The sequence below is a fragment of the Cyprinodon tularosa genome, unplaced genomic scaffold, assembly GCF_016077235.1.
Source record: "Cyprinodon tularosa strain WSP-4 unplaced genomic scaffold, ASM1607723v1 ctg368, whole genome shotgun sequence".
Classification (NCBI taxonomy): domain Eukaryota; kingdom Metazoa; phylum Chordata; class Actinopteri; order Cyprinodontiformes; family Cyprinodontidae; genus Cyprinodon; species Cyprinodon tularosa.
The window spans coordinates 556,717-576,712 of NW_024039083.1; the positions used below are offsets into that span (position 1 = coordinate 556,717).

General features: G+C 38.7%; 1 protein-coding gene across 1 annotated transcript in view; it reads right to left on the reverse strand.

The window, feature by feature from the left end:
- The window catches only part of pcnx2 (pecanex 2), a 50,328-nt gene extending 32,437 nt beyond the window's left edge, over window positions 1–17,891 (reverse strand). Inside the window, 15 exon segments of the mRNA XM_038296131.1 lie at window positions 1,606–1,759; window positions 1,896–2,038; window positions 3,275–3,410; window positions 5,227–5,305; window positions 5,501–5,643; window positions 5,712–5,856; window positions 5,983–6,157; window positions 6,240–6,728; window positions 7,269–7,469; window positions 7,567–8,029; window positions 10,105–10,126; window positions 12,393–12,429; window positions 12,531–12,648; window positions 13,195–13,397; window positions 17,462–17,891. Coding sequence (XP_038152059.1) covers window positions 1,606–1,759; window positions 1,896–2,038; window positions 3,275–3,410; window positions 5,227–5,305; window positions 5,501–5,643; window positions 5,712–5,856; window positions 5,983–6,157; window positions 6,240–6,728; window positions 7,269–7,469; window positions 7,567–8,029; window positions 10,105–10,126; window positions 12,393–12,429; window positions 12,531–12,648; window positions 13,195–13,397; window positions 17,462–17,614 — 2,661 coding nt within the window. The 5' untranslated portion in view covers window positions 17,615–17,891.
- Window positions 17,892–19,996: the final 2,105 nt, after the last annotated feature.

A 19,996-nucleotide genomic window follows, 5' to 3' on the forward strand; every position in this document is an offset into this window, starting at 1 on the left:
TCAAAATGCAACATATTTTCCCTTTGACTCTTTCTTTAACTTTGTACCCAGAAGTTGTTGGGAGCTGGAGAAGTTCCATCTCTCTCCAGCAGAGTCCGCCATGGATCCTCCTGAGCTGAGCCTTCGACACACCTGAGGCGCATGTCATCATCAGAGGATCCACAGTATAGAAGCTGTCTTCAGACCTTGCCTCGACGCCGCAGTGTTAAATCCAGTTGGTTAGCACCTAAGCCTAGTATCTTCTGAGAACCTTGTTGCCATTGAATCCAGATTGGATTCTAACCCTTTGTCTCTGCTTTCAGGAAACCTGTCTTTCTCCTGTGAAGCTCTGGAAGAGCTTAACCTGCCGAGCCTGCCCTCTGAGCCAAACCTGAAGACTCTTCTCTGGATTCTCATGTAGCTCAGGACTAAGAGCTTGAATCTCAGAACCAAGGTCTGCCTTCACGCTAGAAGTAAGACGCTGAAGCAGTATTCAGACTCTGCTGAACAAAACAATCTCTGGACCCAACAGTTCCTCTCTCAAGGCTTTACCAGGACTCCTCAAGGTACAAACCTGAAAACCTTAAACTCAAACTCAACTGATCCAACGCTAACTGAACTGTCTCCCACACAGACTCCAGTGAACCAGCCCCCAGGCCTGAACCAGTGCCAGTGTTATTTCCATGTGCTTTGTGAAACAATAAACCTGTTAAACTTTTATTCTGTCTCCGTGGTGTTCTGCATCTTGGGCCTCTCAGTAACCCATCATGACAGAAGTTACTCCACAGACCAAATTGCTCACACTATTTTGTACTTATTTCACCTGTTAAAATGTATCCTTCTCCTCTTACTGTGAAATTATTTGAATGATTTACTCTTTACATTAGTAAGTATTCCTAAATAAAATTAGGTATTCTGATGTTGATTTTTATCATTTTAGGAATTAAAATGTTTATCATTTTAAGAATTAAACACACAAAAAATGACTTGGTTGATTCAAATTTAAATTTGTTTTAAAAGGATTTATTTAACTTAAAACATTAAATTTGCCCATTCTGTTTTAATCAACAACTATCATTGTAAATCCAAATCTAAATAGGCGAAGGATATCAGTATTGTCTTCAAATAAAACTCATTTCAATATTGCAATCATTTTTCATAAGTCAATATACATAATGAATATTGCAGAGCCCAAAACTGACCCCTGTGGTACCCCATAACTGGTTCCAAGCTTGTATTTCAACTTTTTAACTTGTGTTCGTTGATATGCAACAGTTTATTTCTATTGCTGAGACAATTTTTTGCCTGAATGAAGAGATCCAATGGCAGTTTTCTAGAGGAAAATTTTTAAAGGAGCCAGAAATCATAAAGTATAATTCCTGAGCAGGATAGTGCTCGAATTAGCCGACCCGATTATTTATGTACCAGAAAGTTTGCAGACATACTGAGGGAAATATATTTCCGAATGAATCCAACCTTTAGCAACCTAATCTGTCTGTTTTGTAATCATTTAACCCTAGAATATAGTGCTGTGTGAATGCACAGTCCTAACGGGACATTGTACATATAAAAACAATGCTGGTCTGGACGGAGACGACAAGAGCAAAAATCTACAGCGTTGTTCACCTTCAGTAGAGAGTACTGGCAGCTGGCGATGACCAGGCAGAACTGGAAGACCCAGAAGTCTTTGAAGCATCCGTGGTTGAGAAGCACAAAACCCAAAAAGGAAACCAGGAAGGCCATGAAGACCGCTGCAAGGTTCTCCAGAAAATCCTGGTTTCTTTCAGAAAACAGCACATGCATATAAAGAGGGGAGGATCACAGAAGTGGTGCTGATTGACACAACCGACCAAACCGATTGGGGGAGAAAGACTAATGTCTGTAGAAAATCTGATTAGGGAGGTTTAGGAAGTTACCTGTCTAATAGAGCAAGAAGCGTCAGCCGATCGTACAAAACACTGACCCACTTCCCAGGAAGCAGCTGGAGTTTATAATAAACTTTCCTGGTCTGCTTCTCCTGTGTGGAAGTCTCTGAAGACTCGTCCAAGGAGTCCTCCTCCTGCAAAGACAAACAATACATCCCATCAAGTAACCCTTCTCCTCATGTTCATGTGAAAAACAAAGGCATAAACACACTGAGGAATTACATCATGATTATTCTGTCATGAGCAATAACAGATCAACATGTTCCAGTGATGCACATTTTAACAAAATGTTTTAAACTGTAACAGAGTTCAGTTTCTTTAAGTTCGCTTTCAGGTCGCTTCACATTTTCAGATTCACATTCTGGACTCAACTTTCTAGAGTTCTCAGACCTTCGTGATCATTTTAGGATTTAAAGTAAAAGCTGACATATTTTATATATAAGACCTGCAATAAATAGAGACAGGAAGAAAGGAATGAACAAAAAAAGGAAAAACATAAGGAATAAAGGAAAGAAAGAATACAACAACATAAAGTGAGGAAGGATACAGGGAAAAAAATATGAAAGTAGGGAGAATAAAGAGGACAAAAAAGAATTTAAAAATTAAAAGTATGAACTTAAGAAAGAATAGCACACAATGAAAATTAAGATAGGGGTTGAAATAAGACGATGGTGAAAAAGGGAAGAATCAATAAATTATGGTAAGATAAAAGAATGAAGGATACCCAAAAGGAGAAGGAAAGAAAGGAGGGAGGAAAAAATATAGTGCATGAAGATAAAGGATACAAAATGGTTTTGGACATGCAGAAAGAAGGTAGGAACGCATACAAGGACGGACAGGAATGCACTCATGGAAAGGAAGCAATAAAAGGGATGGTAACCAGGAGGTAAAGAAAAAACAACACAAGTGAGAAGGAAAGAAACAGAAGCAAAGAATGAAGATGTGAAGAAAAACACATCATTCAGACAGAACATTAAAAGTCCTGAAATACAGATACTCTTATTTTCCCAAACCTTGATAACCCACAGACTGTGTAGCAACCCTACTGACATGTTTTAGTAAATCACTGAATACATTTAGAACAGGTGGACACAGAAAGTGAGCAGATATAAAAGCGCAGGAACATGTAGCATCTTATAAGCTGTCTATAAATTAACTGATTATATCTGTCCCACATTTTTCACCTATAAAATAAAAGGATGAAGTGTTACTGTGAGTACAGCTCAGTATAAATTTAAGGGAGGAAGAATTCTAATATTTTCCGTTTTCCATATTTATAAAAATAATTAAATAAACAGGAGGAAGAATTCTAATAATTTCCATTTTTCCATATATAAATATAATGAAATAAACGGGAGGAAGATAAAGACCGGAAAGATCTCTGGGTGCGTCCTCCGTGGCCGCAGCCTGTGAGCAGGAATGATGCGTCGCTGGAAAGGGCAGTCGGCGTGAGCACCCACTGCACCGTCCTGACCCTCTGAGTTGGAAGAAGTTGACAGCAGGTCACTGAAGATACACACAAAAAAGTCACTTAATAAGCCGGCTGTAAAGAGACCCATCGTATAAGTATTCTCACTGCTTTAATCTTTAATTGTTCCATCTCAAAGGAAGCTACAAATAAGAGAGTGGATTGTGCTGATGAAGATTCTCAGTCATCCAGGTCATAGTCGTTCCATAAAAGTTCAAATAAATCCACTGGACTTGGTTTCCAAGAGTGGATTCTATGTGGAATAATCTGTTAATAGGAGAACCATTATTAATGCAATCCTTAGATCTAGGGTTTTTAGAAAAGTAGCACGGGGAAAGTTGGAATATGAAGCAATAGAGCAGTAAAGGTGCCAATAGGATAGAAGTGCTCCGGTCAGAGGGGACTAAAACAAATACATGCAAAACGTGGGTACAAATTCACAACAGAAATCACCTAAAATCTCCGCTGTAAAAAACCTTGGTGACAGCATGAAGCTGACGGATGTAGGAGATTGGAAAAGACTGAGAGTTACCTTCCAGGAATACAATGGGCCTAAACATACATTCAAAGCTACTATTGAATAGTTTCAGTGTCCACAGCTCAGAATGGAGAGATCAGATGTATGGATGTTTGGATTTATGATGCTCGGATTTCTTCTGTTTGGATTTGGAGGATACCTGATGTATCTACAATTACAGAGGATGTCTTTGGCAATTTGGGCATAGATCAGGCTGCCTGCAGCGGTTGACATGATCACAAAGGCTGTGAGCAAGGAGTTGGCTACGGTGGTTGAAGTCAAAGGTGAGATGGTATAAAATCTTGGATGTGCACTGTCCACTTCAAGGTGGAAAAGCCTAACACATTCAAAATATTGGATTTGCCATGTGGAGCCCAGCGACAAAAGAAATTCTGTGTAGCTTGCTCTCAAAATAAAAATGTTTTTTGATTCGGCCTTATCAAAACTCCCCTGGATGTTAAAGCAGAAGGGCCCAGAACTGCCGGCATCCCCGCCACGCACACAACTAATGCTAAAATACCAGATTGTCTCACATGTGGCTCCAGCCTCCCTATGTTTTCCTTCTGCTGAAATGTTTATCTCGTGTTAAATGTGCTTTTCTAGTGCTGAGGTGTTTTTTTTCTGATATCTCAAACTGTAGCCTGTCAAGGATAAGGTGTGAAATATGTTTTTTTTCCCACTCTCCCTCCAAAAGTGGCTCCTATCTTTCCACAGAGATAAAGGCAGCTCTATGTATGTGATGAACAGTCTGTTCTGAAACTGAAATCTTGATTACAATGCAAAGTGTATTTGACAATAAAGAACTTAATTGATTGAATGATTTTCACTGAATTTACAAGCAATTTTCAACTCTTTTTAAGCCTTGTATCAATCTGTAATCTCTGCATATTTCCTTTTTTTCTACAAGCATCAGACCGTTTTATAAATTTCAGTGGAATGTTGAGCAGGTAAGAAAATTTTTAAAATGACACAAATATTAGCATATTAATCAAAAATATGCTTTTGTGACCAGCGACTCATCTTAACATGATTAACATGAGCAACAGGCAAATATATATCTGATGCATTATTTCTGACTATTACAGAAAATCCCACTTGAATGCACTGGAATTTGTGGCGATAATTTAACAAAGTTTGCAGGGTATTAATATCTGTGAAAGGCAATATGGAAAGTTTGAAATAAAAAGAAGAAAAACGATGGGAAAGGTAAATATCTTAACATGACTTAAACACAGGAGATAACAGCTGAGAACATGCAGGTAGAAATATAAGCAAAATGATGGTGAAAACTTATGTTAGCAAAGAAGGCTTGAAGGAAGATCAGAGTGTCTGCATACCACATGTTGCCTGTAATGAGTTCTGCTCCCAGCGGCAGGTTGAGGGCTCTCTCTGCGTACAGTTTCCGAGGTCTGTCTCCTGATTGGACAAACAGACACATTAAGCATAACAGGTCTTTTCCGCTTGGATGAATGGTGTGCAGCTACTGATAACGTGGGATTCATTTAGGTTAAGGAATTGAATGTAAAACACACTGACTGCCACAGTGTCAGTTTTTCTTCTATAACTAAAAAAAAAAAAAAAACATGATAATTCAAACAAGACGGCTCTCACTGTGCACTGTGTGGAAGGTGTAGGCCTCTTCTTTATTGGTAGCTTCAGGTCTGCAGATGACCTGCAGCATGGAGCTCTCAGACTGGGAGGTTTGTGATGGGAGGGAGTCATAGTCCGGATCCTTCTCCCTGTCTGTTTGTGGACTGCAAAAAAGGGAGTAAATCCAACTGGTATTTTTACACTTAAAGAGTCACTTGAAAGAAAGGCTTACCTGTCAGGAGAGACTATTGGGATGTGCGTAGGTTTTATAGCTTGAAGTGGGTTAGTTGGGAGACTGGTGGGTGGCTTGGGTCGCTCTGATTTGTTCTCGGTGCTGGTATCCGTAGTTGTTGGACCAGGAGTTGCACTCTGATTTTCTGAGAAAGATATAAAAGGAGATCATCCCAGGCAATACACAGAAATACTTTTATTAGACGTTTCCTTTATAAGTAATTGGAGGAAAATCTGCAGCTGATTGTAAATGCTTTATTAGGCGTTTTAACCTTCTTCTTCCTCCACTTTTGGTTTGCCCTCCTTCTCCTCCTCCTCCTGGGTGCTCCTCCCTCCCCCTTTCATACTCAGGGAACCTAATAATGAAACAAACTCCAAGAAGTTGGATTCATTGGGAATCTGGCCTTCCTTTGCCTCCAGGTCGGATTTGGAGCTGGTCATTGTGGTCTGCAGAAATGTGAGATAATGAATGCTGTTTTTTACAGATGGATGAGGACATAAACAGAGGAAGAAGAGAGGTTTAACATACCGTGTTATGGGAGCGGTCTGAGAGGAGGACGGCATCTTTCCCGCTGTCCATGCTCAGGCCTCGGATGTGGGTCCTTCCGCCCGGTCCATAGCGACCGACCATCGGAGGCAGACGCAGGAATCCTTGCGAGTCCACAATAGGCTCCAGAGGGTCCGTGTCATCAGGATGGGAGTGGACATCGATGCCTGACGAGCTGTTGTCGTTTGTCAGCTGCGGGCTCGGCGTACTGTCCTCATTCACCAGCAGCCCCCGCTGCTCCTGCTCCAGATCGGCGCCTTCCAGCGTGTTGGATTCAGAACTGATGGTTTCTCTACATAAGTGAAACTCTTCACTTTGGCTGGTGATCTGATGCTGCTGTCTGGGTGTGGGGTCATTCTCCAAGCCGGTTGCCTCCTCTCCTTCCATCTGCTCCTGTTGCCACTCCTCTTCCGGGGAATCGAAGGTGATGACAGGGATCTTGATGTGACATTCTCCTGCATCCTTTTGAGCCTTGCAGGAGACAAACAGGGAAATGTCACATGCAAGAAGCCTTAAATGGATCAAACCCCCTCACATGAATCTATGCTTTATTTAATGACAGTTTAGAAATTTGTGCTTGACACATAAAAATCATTTGTTATCAGCAAAGTGATCTGCAAAGTGAATTTGAAAAAAATCTCCTAAAATTTGGATTGTGGTCACGAAAGGCATGACCCACCCAGATATGGCTCAGTATTAGAGGGTTATATTAAATCTAGTATTAAAATTATAAATTTGTTTACATATAAAAGCCACTTTAAATTACCTTTAATTATATCCAAATTTTCTCCTCTTTTTTTTCCGATTCTGAATGTTTAAGTAAATTTCAACTAAAGTTAAGCTATTTGTGAAAGAATTAAAAGGTAGGGTACTTAAAAAAAAAAACACACATTCTACTTTAAAAGCTAATGCAAATTGAATCTATAGGTTTTTACGGACGTAATTTAAAAATGCATTCATCCACCGTGATCTTTAGACTCAGTGCAGAAACGAGTCGAATGGGTTTCTGACCTTTGCGTTCTCCTGCAAGCTCTGCTTGACGCTCTCCTCCAACTGAGCCGCTGTCTGAGGGTCACAGCTCATGGTGATGATGATCTTCACCGTGTCACTGTCGTCCAGATGAGCTGGTCCTGAACCAGGGCTGGAGTTATCAACCAGAACCACCTCGATCTCATCAGAACAGTAGGCCTCTTCATCCTCCTCTAGCTCAGCCTAATTAGAATTAAAAAGAGAAGGGAAATTTTGCTTTTTTTGTTTCACTCTCCTTCATACGACAACATGAGGCTCTTTCTTATGCAGCACAGCCCACCTGAGCAGGAGAGTCTGGGATTTCTATGAGCTCATCCTGCTCATCCTTTTGGGTCTCCAATGAGTTGTTGTTGGCATCTGAGTTTTCTTTTTGGCCTTCGCTGGCCTCCTCGCTCTCATCTTCACTCCCGTTGGAAGTGGGAAACCCTTCATCCACTGTCTCCCTATCTGCATAATCTTTATCCTCACATTCCTTTTCTTCTTTTCTGTCCTTTTTAACGTTTTTCGCTGGAGACCTATTCTCCTCCAATTGATCTCCACTTTTAACTCTCAAACGTTTCTGAAGTTTTCTGACTTCTTCTACATCAGCCCCAGTTTCAGTAACCTCTGTTTCTTCCCTTTCAGTTCGAGCCGGGGACCTCTGCTGGGCCTGCAGCAGCGGGGCATCCTGCTCCGGATTGGGGCTGGAGAAATCATCGGGGAGAGTTCAGGGTGCGGCTGTGAGTCTCCTTCCACGACGTGCTCTTCAGCATGTCCTGAAATTAAAGGAAAATAAATCAGCTTTTACAGCCAACTTTTATCCTGCAATTTCTATGAGTGCAACAATTTCAAGGAAAAACAGAGGAATTTGCAGCGATGCTTTTGGACAGTCATTTATTCATCCATACTCTTTGCAGCACCCAGCGGGCTTTTCTGCATTACTCAGCACTTAAGTGGAATTTTAAAACACAAACAAGATGATTTAAGATATCTAGGGTGTTTTCAGCCAAGAGAATTTTGGTCTTGAACAAAATTTTATTTATTTTTTCACTGTGCTTCGCTTTTAATTACACCATGCAAGTGAAACTTAAATAGTAACAAAATGTATGGTGATGATTGCTTCCATTGTTTCTTTTTAAGCTGATGACATATTTCTAATATTCCAAAACAGCCAATTTAATGCAGTTTCTCCATACACTACTTTTGTTTTTTGGATAGTGTTGATAAATAGATGCCAGCAACAGTGTTGCTAAGTGAAATATGGAGATAAAAGATGGCGTCACTATCTCTACAGTTAGTCCAAACCCAGAGTTTGCTTCATCATCTGCAAAGACGGTCCAGACCAAAGAAAGAAAGCGACTTCCGTCCATTACAAGCTAACTAAATGTGATATAGACACCTGAGAGTGTGAAGACATGGACAGACGGACAAATAATAATTCCCCTGTGAGCTAATCCAGCTTCAGTGGTTCCCCTTTAACTCTACTTGTTTCCCTTATTATTGGGCACCTATTGGACCTACTGTACCTTTAAACACAGAAGCACAAGTCTCCAAACATTTGGTCATAATCTGACAAAACAGGAAACTTTCAATAACAAAGCTTATAATGTAGCACAACAATACCTTATCTTGCAATGTAATCAGTAAATGCATAAAACAGCAATTATTCACCACTGAGTCTAGAATTTAATGTAAGTTTTTTCCTTTCTTGAAATCATAATTTGACTTTTTCCTTTACGTCCATTCCTCAGCTGGCCCATCATAAGCTGGCCCATCATAATTTGACTTTTTCCTTTGTTTTTGACAGTTATAAAGCCTATTTAGTTAAATCATAACTTCCCAAGCACAGGACATGTTTGCGTTTCCAGGAGAATGTTGCTTTAAAAGTAGAATGAGTGATTTTTTTAAAAAATCAGAAACAAACTGTAGCATTTTAAACAAATATGCATCCATCTGATGTAATGCACCAGAGTGTTTGTTTCCCTATTTCAAAGCCAGCTGACTGAGCTCTTCCTAATTACCAATGCATTTGGTCATACATTTACTGGAAACAGTGAGCAGGGCCTGTGAGCTGGTTAACTGTCTATCTCACTGTGTTTTACAGAGCATAATTTACAACAGTGATGTGTTTCCAGAAAAGGAAGTTGTGAGGCTGCATTGTCTAAGAAAGAAACCTGCCCATTAGGGAAGAGGAAAAGAGAGGCTTAGAGGACAGAACTACTCCGAAAATACTTCCTGCTGGTCAAAGTGATGTAATAAAACCTTCAACTAATCAGCAAGATATTGACAAATATTTTTCTAAAGATCCATATTAATAATTTCTTGCATAAATGTAACTGACTTGTGTTTAGAAATGTTTTAAATTCAATTCAAAATACTTTTTTAATTCCAAAGGGAAATTGAATAAGTAGTGAATATTTTTATTTGGCAATTAGAGCATAAAGTAGAAGCTAATCTCTTGTAGTCCCTAATAAAACTGGAAATTATGAGAAAATTTGTAATTTAAGTCAGGCTGATGTGAGCTGATGTGACCTTTGAAGATGGCTACAAGAAAATGGCTTAAAAACAGATAAATGTTTAAAGTGTAACTCACCCCAAAATCAACTCTTTAAACAGATAAACTGTATAAACTGGGCCTATGAGTGCTATGGTAATGTTACTGTGCAATTTTTTTTACATTTTTATGTGGACTTACAGTATTTTTGCAGTATTTAAAGGTGTCATAGTGCTGCCATCTTAGGATTAGATAGTGACTTTTGTAGTTACATTTTCCTGTTGGTTCAAAAAGTAAATGCTTTTTTCATTTTTGCTGGTTTGGTAATAAATCCCGACTGAGCACTCCTGTAGCGAGTCATTCCGCACTCCTAATCCGTCTTGGATTTGAGCATCATTAAGTCAGCAACTCAAAGCAAGCCCCTTGAACTGAAGGGTCTGACCCACTTGGCCCCACAAAGCCTTCCTCAATCTTTGGTTAATGAGTGAATTGACCGCATAATGTCGTCATACGTCGATGTTACGCTTGGCTGTAAGAAACAGGAAGTAGAAGTAGCAAACTAGTGGAGACCACAGATTAGTAATGAGGCTTTATTAAATGTGCTGCAGTAGTACTTACTTTTATAATGTCAGCTAGTATTAGTGATGGTTTATGCAAACCAGGAACATCAAGAGAGAAATGCAGTTCTAAGGTTTGAATTCCGTGCCGGACTGCAGCAGCGGAAACAGCTGATCAGTTATGCAAGTTAAATATTTACTACATCGAAACTTATTTGTATTATGTTTCAATCTCTTCTTTAACACACTTTTTTCTTTTTTCTTAAAAATCAGGAAAAACCTTGACCAAGCACAAAAGCCTTTTTGTGAAATGAAGTACATTGGTTTCATTTTTGCTGTTTCCATAATTGTTTTTTCCATTGTAATACATTAAACGCACAAAGAAAACATTGATTAAAGCACATCTATTCTGTTCGCTGTAAACGCTTCAATATGGATATTAAATCTTTTATTTTTATCTTACTGTAATAACATGCAGATAGATCTCAAAGCAACTCTCAATGATGTAAAGGTGGGTCTTTTTTATCAGCATGTGAGACAAGCTGTATGAGCAAGGCTACATTTCTGCTGGGAAAATAAAACCAGACATGTTTTTATCCTTTGATCTCATAAAGCTGTAAAGATCAAGATAAACTTTATTATCTCCAATAGGCTATCTGTTTTGCCAGCAGAGATAAATGCAATGCACTCAAATCATCTTTCTTTGCAGGTACTACTGCCCTGTTTCAAGGCTAAACTTCTAAAGTATTTTTTCATATAAAATATGTTGATGAAACCTGTCCTTCTGCATCATTATCCTGATGGAAACAGGTCTTTTATGATGACATTAGCCAGTTTTATAGGCTATGGTGGCATTGATCCATGGTGTCCTTTTAGTTCCATGTTTGTGCAATTCATTCACCTAAGTTTAATGAAATTCTGATCTATCATCACATGTTCGTAATCTTAGGGACATTGGTGCCAAAGAAAGACAAGGTAATTTTATTTTTCTAACATGATATATGTTAGAAACTCACTGTTAGTCACTCCAACCCAAAACACACTTAAAAAGTGGGGAATACTGCCAGGTAAATCCTTAAAGTTAATTGGATTTCTTGCTACATGTATTATGATAGACACGGTTGCAGATAGATGCTTTATTACAGTAGCATCGTTTTTTTTTTTACAGGAAAAAGCCAAACATTTAATTCAAGTAGATTTATTTAGTGGAGGGGAAAATTTATAGAATGACTAACTATATATAACTAATAACTAAAGAACTAAATCCATTTATCAAAACAATCTGAAGCATTTCTCTATTTATAGTTGAACAGATTTTTATAAGCAGTTAAACATGTTTAACCATGATGATGTCCTAGATGGTGGGTCAGCAACTTCAATTATTGATGATACAGTCGGGCCTGTTTTTCAGTGTTTAGTCCTGTTTCTGTGCTAGATATGCATCTGTTTAGTTTTTACTCTTACTATCAATATGTGCTCTCTTTCATCCTTTTGAACATGAAAACTGGCTCAGACCTAAATTGCTTAGACTTAGACTGATTTTACTTGTCATTTTGTTTACACCACCAATTTCGTTTAATTGTTTCCTTCCCAGAAAGCGCCATAAATGGGGGTATTCTACACTAAAACATTGAAAGTATTTATAGATCAGTGATTTTTATGCTGTTTCTGTGTGTCTGTCTCTGTCTGCCTGGCAGTTGGCTGCTCACACTGAGCCTGGTTGTGTTGGAGGTTTCTTCCTGTTAAACATCTTTTTTTTGTATATTTTATTGTGAAAAAGACAAAATAAAAAGAATTTTCTACAAATGATTATCAAGAAAAAGCTAATGTGCAGATATTAATCTTAGAAATTCACAAAGCTAACACATTTACAAAATATATTTTTTAAAATATATACAATAACAACTAACCTAGAATGTTTCTAGAAAAAATACAACCAGTTCTTTTGTGAAAAAAAGATCTGCAGAAGGATCAAAGAATATTTTAATTGAACATCTTGGCAAAAACCTGATTTCTCCTCTAAAAGGTAACAGGTAAAGGTCTTTGTGTTCAAACCTGATGAAAGATGGCGGTCACCTTCTGCAGATTTCACCTCGTCTGACTTTGAGCAGTCCTGAAGGAAGAATGGGACAAAAAGAACTTGCTAAAATTCCTCTAGTAGCCATGAGGCGGGTCAGCACAGGGTTTGTTTTTACTTCAAATAGCCCATCTTACCACCCCGATCAGTCCTGGGTCGGTTTCTGTCTGCTTCACCGTCACTTGGATCACTGGGCTGGGACGCTTGCGGGCCAGCGTTGTCATAGCAACGCTGTCTGGGACCGTGCTGCTCTTTCTAATCGGGGAAACAGGAAGAAGTGAGACAATGTGGACTCAGGTGGAAGTTCATAAATCACTGCTTCACTTTTACAGAAAGTGATGTGTTTTTTTTCCTCTCGTGCTTTCAAAGCTAAAACAGAAAGATTTTTACAGAGGCTGAAGCATAAAACCCATCTGTGTTTCAACTTGTTTCATCCAATCTCAATATATCGGAGTAATACAGAGAGGAAGGAGTGATGGATATCGCTTTATTAAGCCCTCTGCAGAGAGAGCATGTCTCAGCAGACTGGCTGACCGGAAATCATGAAAATTAGTTTGCAAATATGCCAGAAACTGCACTGAGATTCTAGAAATGAAGCTGAGGTAGTGTGATTATGGAGCTAATTTAATTTAAAAAAATGAACAGGATGGAAAAATAACGATAAACATCGAGTAGAATGAAGTTTGAGGCCTAACTATGTATTTTGTGCCAAGATTTAAGACCAGATTTCCTTCCAGTCTGTGGCACTCAGATAATAAAAAGGCATGGATGTAGAATAGGTATCTGTTTTTCTGCGTATACCTGATGCTGGCTGGTTGGCAGGAGTCTGAGGCATTGCTTTTCTTCTCCTGAGCCTTGCTGAGGTCCGAGAGGCTGCTGCGGACCACTGCCTCACCCTCATCGAACATAATATGCAGCCGGTAGTTGGCTAGCTTGATAAGGATGAAGAAGACAGTGATAGAGGTGCAGTAGATGCTCAGAGCCATGGTGGTAGGAGGCAGGGCCTGGGAGAGAACAGAAGGAGCTTTTTTAGTTTTAAATTTTATAGTGGAGCATAAGCTCAGGTATGTTAAATATTGCTGGGATTAGTTAGGTTTGTTTGTCTGAGAGGAATGATTTAGGGCAAAAAGCCTTAAAAGCATCTGGGTTGTCCTGATATATAAGTCATATTCCACTTCTGGCAAGAACACAGTGCATATTAGTACAGTGCCTTGCAGAAATATTTATGCTCAATCCATTAACTGCAAATCTACCATTACTTGCTTACACTGACTGGCAGGGTAAAGAGAACATTCATCAGGGAAGCATGCAAGAGGAGCAAAATGACTCTGGAGGAGCAGCAGAGACTCATCGTAAAATAAGAAACCACAAAAACCACTAACATGGAAACCACCTGCTAACTACTAACAATAGCAGTCAATCAGCAGAAACCTTGTATTTTGCTGCAAGAGTCGGGGGTACCACATGACCAATGGTGTTGTGGGCAACATACGTCAATTGATACAAAGATGGATGTAATGGAAAGAAACAGGTCATTTGTCAAGATCAATTGCCATTTAGAATAAAAAATAAATCTGCCCGATATAATGGAAGTAATTTATTGCTTTCTTATGGTATCAATGACACACAAAACAGTATCAGACTGGGACCCTGGGGTTGGGGATCACTGCTTTATATTATTTATCAACAAATAAACAGCAAAAGGAAAGAAATAACAGTTCCAGGTAAAGTGCACTGGATTGGATCTATGTCAAATATTAAATATCTGATCCAGCAGATTAGTCTGAGCCGATATCTGATCCAGGTATTGGATTGGTGCATCACTAATAATATATTTGTATAATGTAATAATATAATTGTCCCAGTTTTACCATGTAAAACACTGTATTTACACTTTGCTTAAGTGCTATATTTGGTGCTGCGTACAATTTAAGGTGAATTACATTTAAATTCTGCTTGCTAGTATCATAGTTGGCTATTTAGGTGGATTATATATTCTGTACTTGATATACAATTTAAATCTCAAACAGGTGTAATTTCAATAAAAGGTTCAGTGTTTTTCTCACCCATATCAGGAAGTGATAGAAGTGTAGATCTATTAAACACAAAGGGAAATAGTCTTTGTTTTTTGTTGTTTTTAAGATAATGGCTTATGGATAATAAAAACCCAAAATTGTTTTTTTTAAAAGGTAGGATGGTAAAAAGCCTGTACTTATATAGCACATTTTTAAAGTAAGGTGAGAACAGAGCATTTTGCAGCGCATTCAGTCACTCACCCATTTATGCACACATTCACACACACTGATAGTGATGAGTTATACTAGAGCTTCACTCAGGGACCTGGAAGAAGGAAGTCCAGTTGGATAACACAAGTTGAGAGAACCTGTCCATGATGAGCAAGCATGAAGCGACAGTGGAGAGGAAAAACTCCCTGTTGGGAAGTAACCTCTGGCAGAACCAGCCTCAACATGGCGGTCTTCTGCAGGACCGGTTAAAATGAGACGCGGAGTGCAGTAAGAGTCTGTGAGTAATGAAACCCTGATGAAGCTTCGCTGAATGAAGTCACATCTCAGTGAAGTCACTGCTCATCCACCGCCTGCCCACAGGAGCTGACAGGCGCGATCGGAGGCCTTTTAAGATGAACTTTGGATGCTGATTGGCTTTCATGGAAGTGTGGTTCAAAGCTGATTGGCTGTGCCGGAGGTGGGTGTAGTAAAGTAATTAGTTTCTTCAGTTGAACTTCTGCCTAGGTTCCATTTTTATGAACTCTATGCTTTGTTGGCGTCCCTTTGCATGAATTACTGTGTCAATGCGGTGTTGCATGCAGGAGATCAGCTTATGCTCCTGCTGGAGTGTAATGTTGTTTTAATGTATATAGTCGGGTCTCTTTTGGTGTCTCATCTTTTTCTTGCCCTACAAAGCATCACTGTCTTTAAAAAATATATATATGATTGGGATTAAGTAAACTCTGTGTTTTCAGCTCTAACTCAAGATCCAAATTCTAGTATACGTTTTGTTCGACCGGTCTCTCATTGCTGTCGCCACCCTTCCTAAAAAACAATTTCCCTCCACTCAACTTTTATAGATATACTTGAGTACAGCGCTCTGTAAACAACTAGCTACTATAGCTGTTATCTTTTCTGCTTGCCCTCCTTATGGAGGAGGGCCGTCCTCTGGAGATCTGTACTCTCAGCAGTCTCCCTCGTGATTTTGGGGGCTTTTTATAGCTATTACATACATCTAAGCATCAGAATTTCCTTTTTAAAGTGATCTCATACAATATTCACATTTTCTCAGACAATGAATGTGGGCCTGATATCACTCCATCTGTAATAATTCACTTTTAGAAATGAAACAAAAAAAAATACTGAACTTTTAAACAATATACAAAATCTACCTTTTAGATGTACCTCTAAATCTATGTGAACCACAATGAATGAGAAGTAATCTTTGTATTTCTCCATCAGCCAAAATAAAGATAAAAGTAAAAGTGGGTGCATTTTTATTGGAATTGTTTAGATTAAAGCATAATTTAGCCTAAAATAGCCCAGTCAAACTCCTGCCATTTATCAAACACACAAACTGTGGCACAAACATCCTCTATTCGATCTGAGGGAGTTATTTAAATCAGTCTCTGGATATGACATTCTCTAAAGACCTAAAGCTATAATTAGAGCAATTTGGATCTAAAAAGTAGAGAAAGCTGCACTGAAAAAAATAATGCAACTGCTTTTGGCTTTTTACTTGATCATATTTAGTTACTTTAACACAAATGTTTTATGTCCTTCCCTGCTAGCATTAAACAATTGTGTTAAAGTAATCAAATATGATTAACTAAATGCCAAAAGCGATTCCATTATTTTATATATCACACTTATTTTGCCTCTAATTTAATTGCTTTTGTTTTATACTTCAGCAAATTGCTGACAACCTTTAAGGGGTACTAACACTAACCTACTGTATGCTGCATATATTCAATAAAACCTGAAAAAAAAAAATAATGTGAAAGAATTTCCACCTGGTTTTCACCAGAGGCGTAGCCAGAAAATTTTTATAAGGGTGGCCAAGTATTAACCAAATAACACTTAGGGGTGGCCGAAAGCAGATAGACACCAGAACCTCAGGGTCAAGCCAAAGATAAGACTAACTATACTTTTCACATCTTTTCCATTGTCATTACTTACTTCCTTGTATCAATAATCATGCTGCATAATATTGATATCTTATGTACTAATATCTACATAAATTGATTATTTAATACGTTTTTATTAAAATAGTTATGTATCTCTGATTTCACTCAAGACTCTTAGATGACTTGCAGAGACACATCATTTTCTCTTTACTCCATAAAATACAAAATCTAGTTCTGAAAAGAGCATAAATTCTGTACTTATCATCTTTAATGTTAGTATATTGATTTGAATAATAAACCGCAGTGTTTTTGTTGTCAAGTAATTATGAATATATGAAAAAATACTAAGTAATATATGAAAAATGAAAATGTTTTGAATATTCTACTTGAGAGTATAACTGCTGCCACTATCTGCATTAGGGGGTAAAACATGGTAGGGGTTGCCATGGGGTGGCCAATGATTGGTGAAGGGTGGCCATGGCCACCCCTGGCCCCCCATCTAGCTCCACCCCTGGTTTTCACCACTAAAAGAACGCTGGATTTGTTTGATTAGTGAAAAGAAACCACTTTAGTGTTAATAGTATTTTAAGTTCAGCAGTATCTTGAATACAAATGAATGTAGAGAAGTTAAGAAAGGTAAAATACTATTAGGTATTTCTGTATTTAGGAGAATAAATTGAGAAGAGTCTGTGCAGCGCCCATCATCATCATTGTAGTTTCTCCGCTGCTGTCACATCCTGGAGCAGCCATGCGTTGCATCCAGGGAAAAACAGTGCGACATTAGATGCTGGCCTCTCTGCAGCGATGCTGCCACATACCTGCAGATCTGACTGTTGTTTATCCAACGCGCAAACAGCGCAGCGTTATAAACATACCTCACGGCAACCCTACGCGGCCTTGAACCTCATGACACCCCCCACCCCCTGTGAAACTCACCAGATGCAGAGACAAGGGGAGTATGAGGAGAAATATCCACAGATAAAGGTGGCAGGAGTTGTTGAATTTGTTCTGGTCCGGGTCGTGATACCAGCCGCCGGTCAGAGATGCCCACACACCCTGACGCAGGGTCTGTACAACGTGGGAGCCCATGTCTGCTCCACTCCGCTTCGGTTTGAACGGATGATGCTGATGATGATGCTGCAAGGCAACAATGAAATGCTCTCCTCTAACGTGTGATGCTGTCAATGCGCCTCCATGTTGGAGCGACGCAGCAGAGCTCCGGAGCCCTCTCTCTCATCCCTCCTGATGGGATCCTCTTGTTCTTCCCATTGGTGCGCTGCTGCCTCCTCGGTTCTCATCCTGACCTGCTCGGCTCTTCCCTTCCTCCCTCTCCTCCGCTCCTACAGATGCGTAGCACTGACAGCCCCCGCCCCTCCTCCCCTCTCTCCCTATTATGAGTCCCACCTTACTGCTCAGGATGCGAGGCAGTATGGCAGGACATTGAGGGAAATAATCCATCGCTTCATCTAAAAAATGTTTTTTGTCAAAACCAACAAAATGTCTTACACGACTTACATAATTTTATTTCATAACAAATTTCTGTGTAACTTTTCACATAATTTCAACAAAAAGCTATTAAATAAACATTGCGTGATGCATATTCAGTATTTCTATAGTACTTGTTATAATGTATTATTATAATAAATAATAAAATAATAACTGAAGTTTGTTGATCTGACATCTGAGAAAAATACCTCTGCATTTAATCCATCCCCTTGGGGAGCAGTGGCAGGGGTGGAGCTAGATGGGGGGGCAGGGGTGGCCATGGCCACCCTTAGCCAATCATTGGCCACCCCTGTGGCAACCCTACCATTCATTTCCATCTAATACAGATGGTGGCAACAGTACTCAAGTGGAATATTTAAAACATTTTTTCATTTATTGACAATTACTTGACAACAAAAACACTATGGTTAATTATGCACAACAATATACTAACACTGAAGATGATAAATACAGAATTCAAGCTGAAATAGATTTTGTGTTTTATGGGGTAGAGAGAAAAGTAATCTAGGAGTCTTCAGGGAAATCATAGATAAATAAATATTTTAATAAAAAGCATATTAAATAATCAATTTATGTAGATATTTGTACTTGTAAATATCAATTTTATGCAGAATAATTACTGATAAAAGTAGGTAAGTAATGACAATGGAAAAGATGTTCACCCAAAACTCAAACCTGAAAGAATTTTATCCACTTTACCTTTTATCTAGAAAGCACAGATGTTTGAATATATTTGTCCATTTGTTAGCAAATGCTGTGGGAAAATATAGTTTGTCTTTATTTAGAAAATATGGATGTTTTGCTCATTCATTTTCCTGTTGGAACATTGTAGATTTACCGTGGGGTTTTGATGCCTATCTGCTTTCGACCACCCCTCAGTGTACATTGGTTATTGCCTGACCACCCTTATAAAAATTTTCTGGCTATGCCTTTGAGCAGTGGGCTGCTACATTGCGGCGCCCAAGGAGCAAAGTCGGGTTAAGGGTCTTTGTTTGGAGACCCAGAGTGGCAGTCTGTGGGAGTAGGGCTCAGAACCTCAGGTTTTCAAACTCTATGCCCTAACCACTAGACCACCACTCCCCAATTCTATTAATTAGAATCTCTAATTGTCCAGTTTATGTATTCAGAATTAATACATTTATTATTGGATGTTTAAATGCAGAAAAATCAGGTTTACTTTAAATAGTACACTCCTTAGCATAAATTTTGAGTAATTATACTTTATTAATACTAAGTAAATAAACCTGATTATTTATTTCAAATAAATAGGCTTTAATATTTCCATCAGCATGTTAATATCTGAAATTTTAGATGCACACTTATATATTCACATATCAGGCTTTGGGGTGATATCAGACCAATTTATATCATTATTGACTCAGGACATCTCTAGCTGAGATAACTGCAGACACTGTCTTTTAGGGATAATTCTATGAAGAACGACTTTTGAATATGTTAGAATAGAATAGAATAAAACTTTATTGTCATTACATTGTCACAAGTACAAAGCAACGAAATGTAGTTTGCATCTATACAGAAGTGCTATACATTATATAAATATGTATTTACATATGAACAGAGACTATGCATGTATGGACTGCAAAGGGTATATAAAAACAAATAGTAATTGTAAGAGGGTATATAATAAATAAATATGAAAGCAATATACTGATTTCACATGAAATGGATTATCGTGGAAATCAAAAATATGTTGGGCTTCATGGTGGGTAGCACTGTTGCCATGCAGCAAGAAGGTACCAGGTTCGAATCCTGGCCCGAGGTCATTCTGCATGGAGTTTGCATGGTCTCCCTGTGCATGTGTGGGTTGTCTCTGGGTAGTCCGCCTTCCTCCTACAGTCTAAAATCATGAATGTTAGGCTCCTGGGGTTCTCTTAATTGCCCTGAGGTGTGAGTGTTTGTGGGCAACCTATTTATGAAAACTATAGCAAGGAAATAAACGTTAAT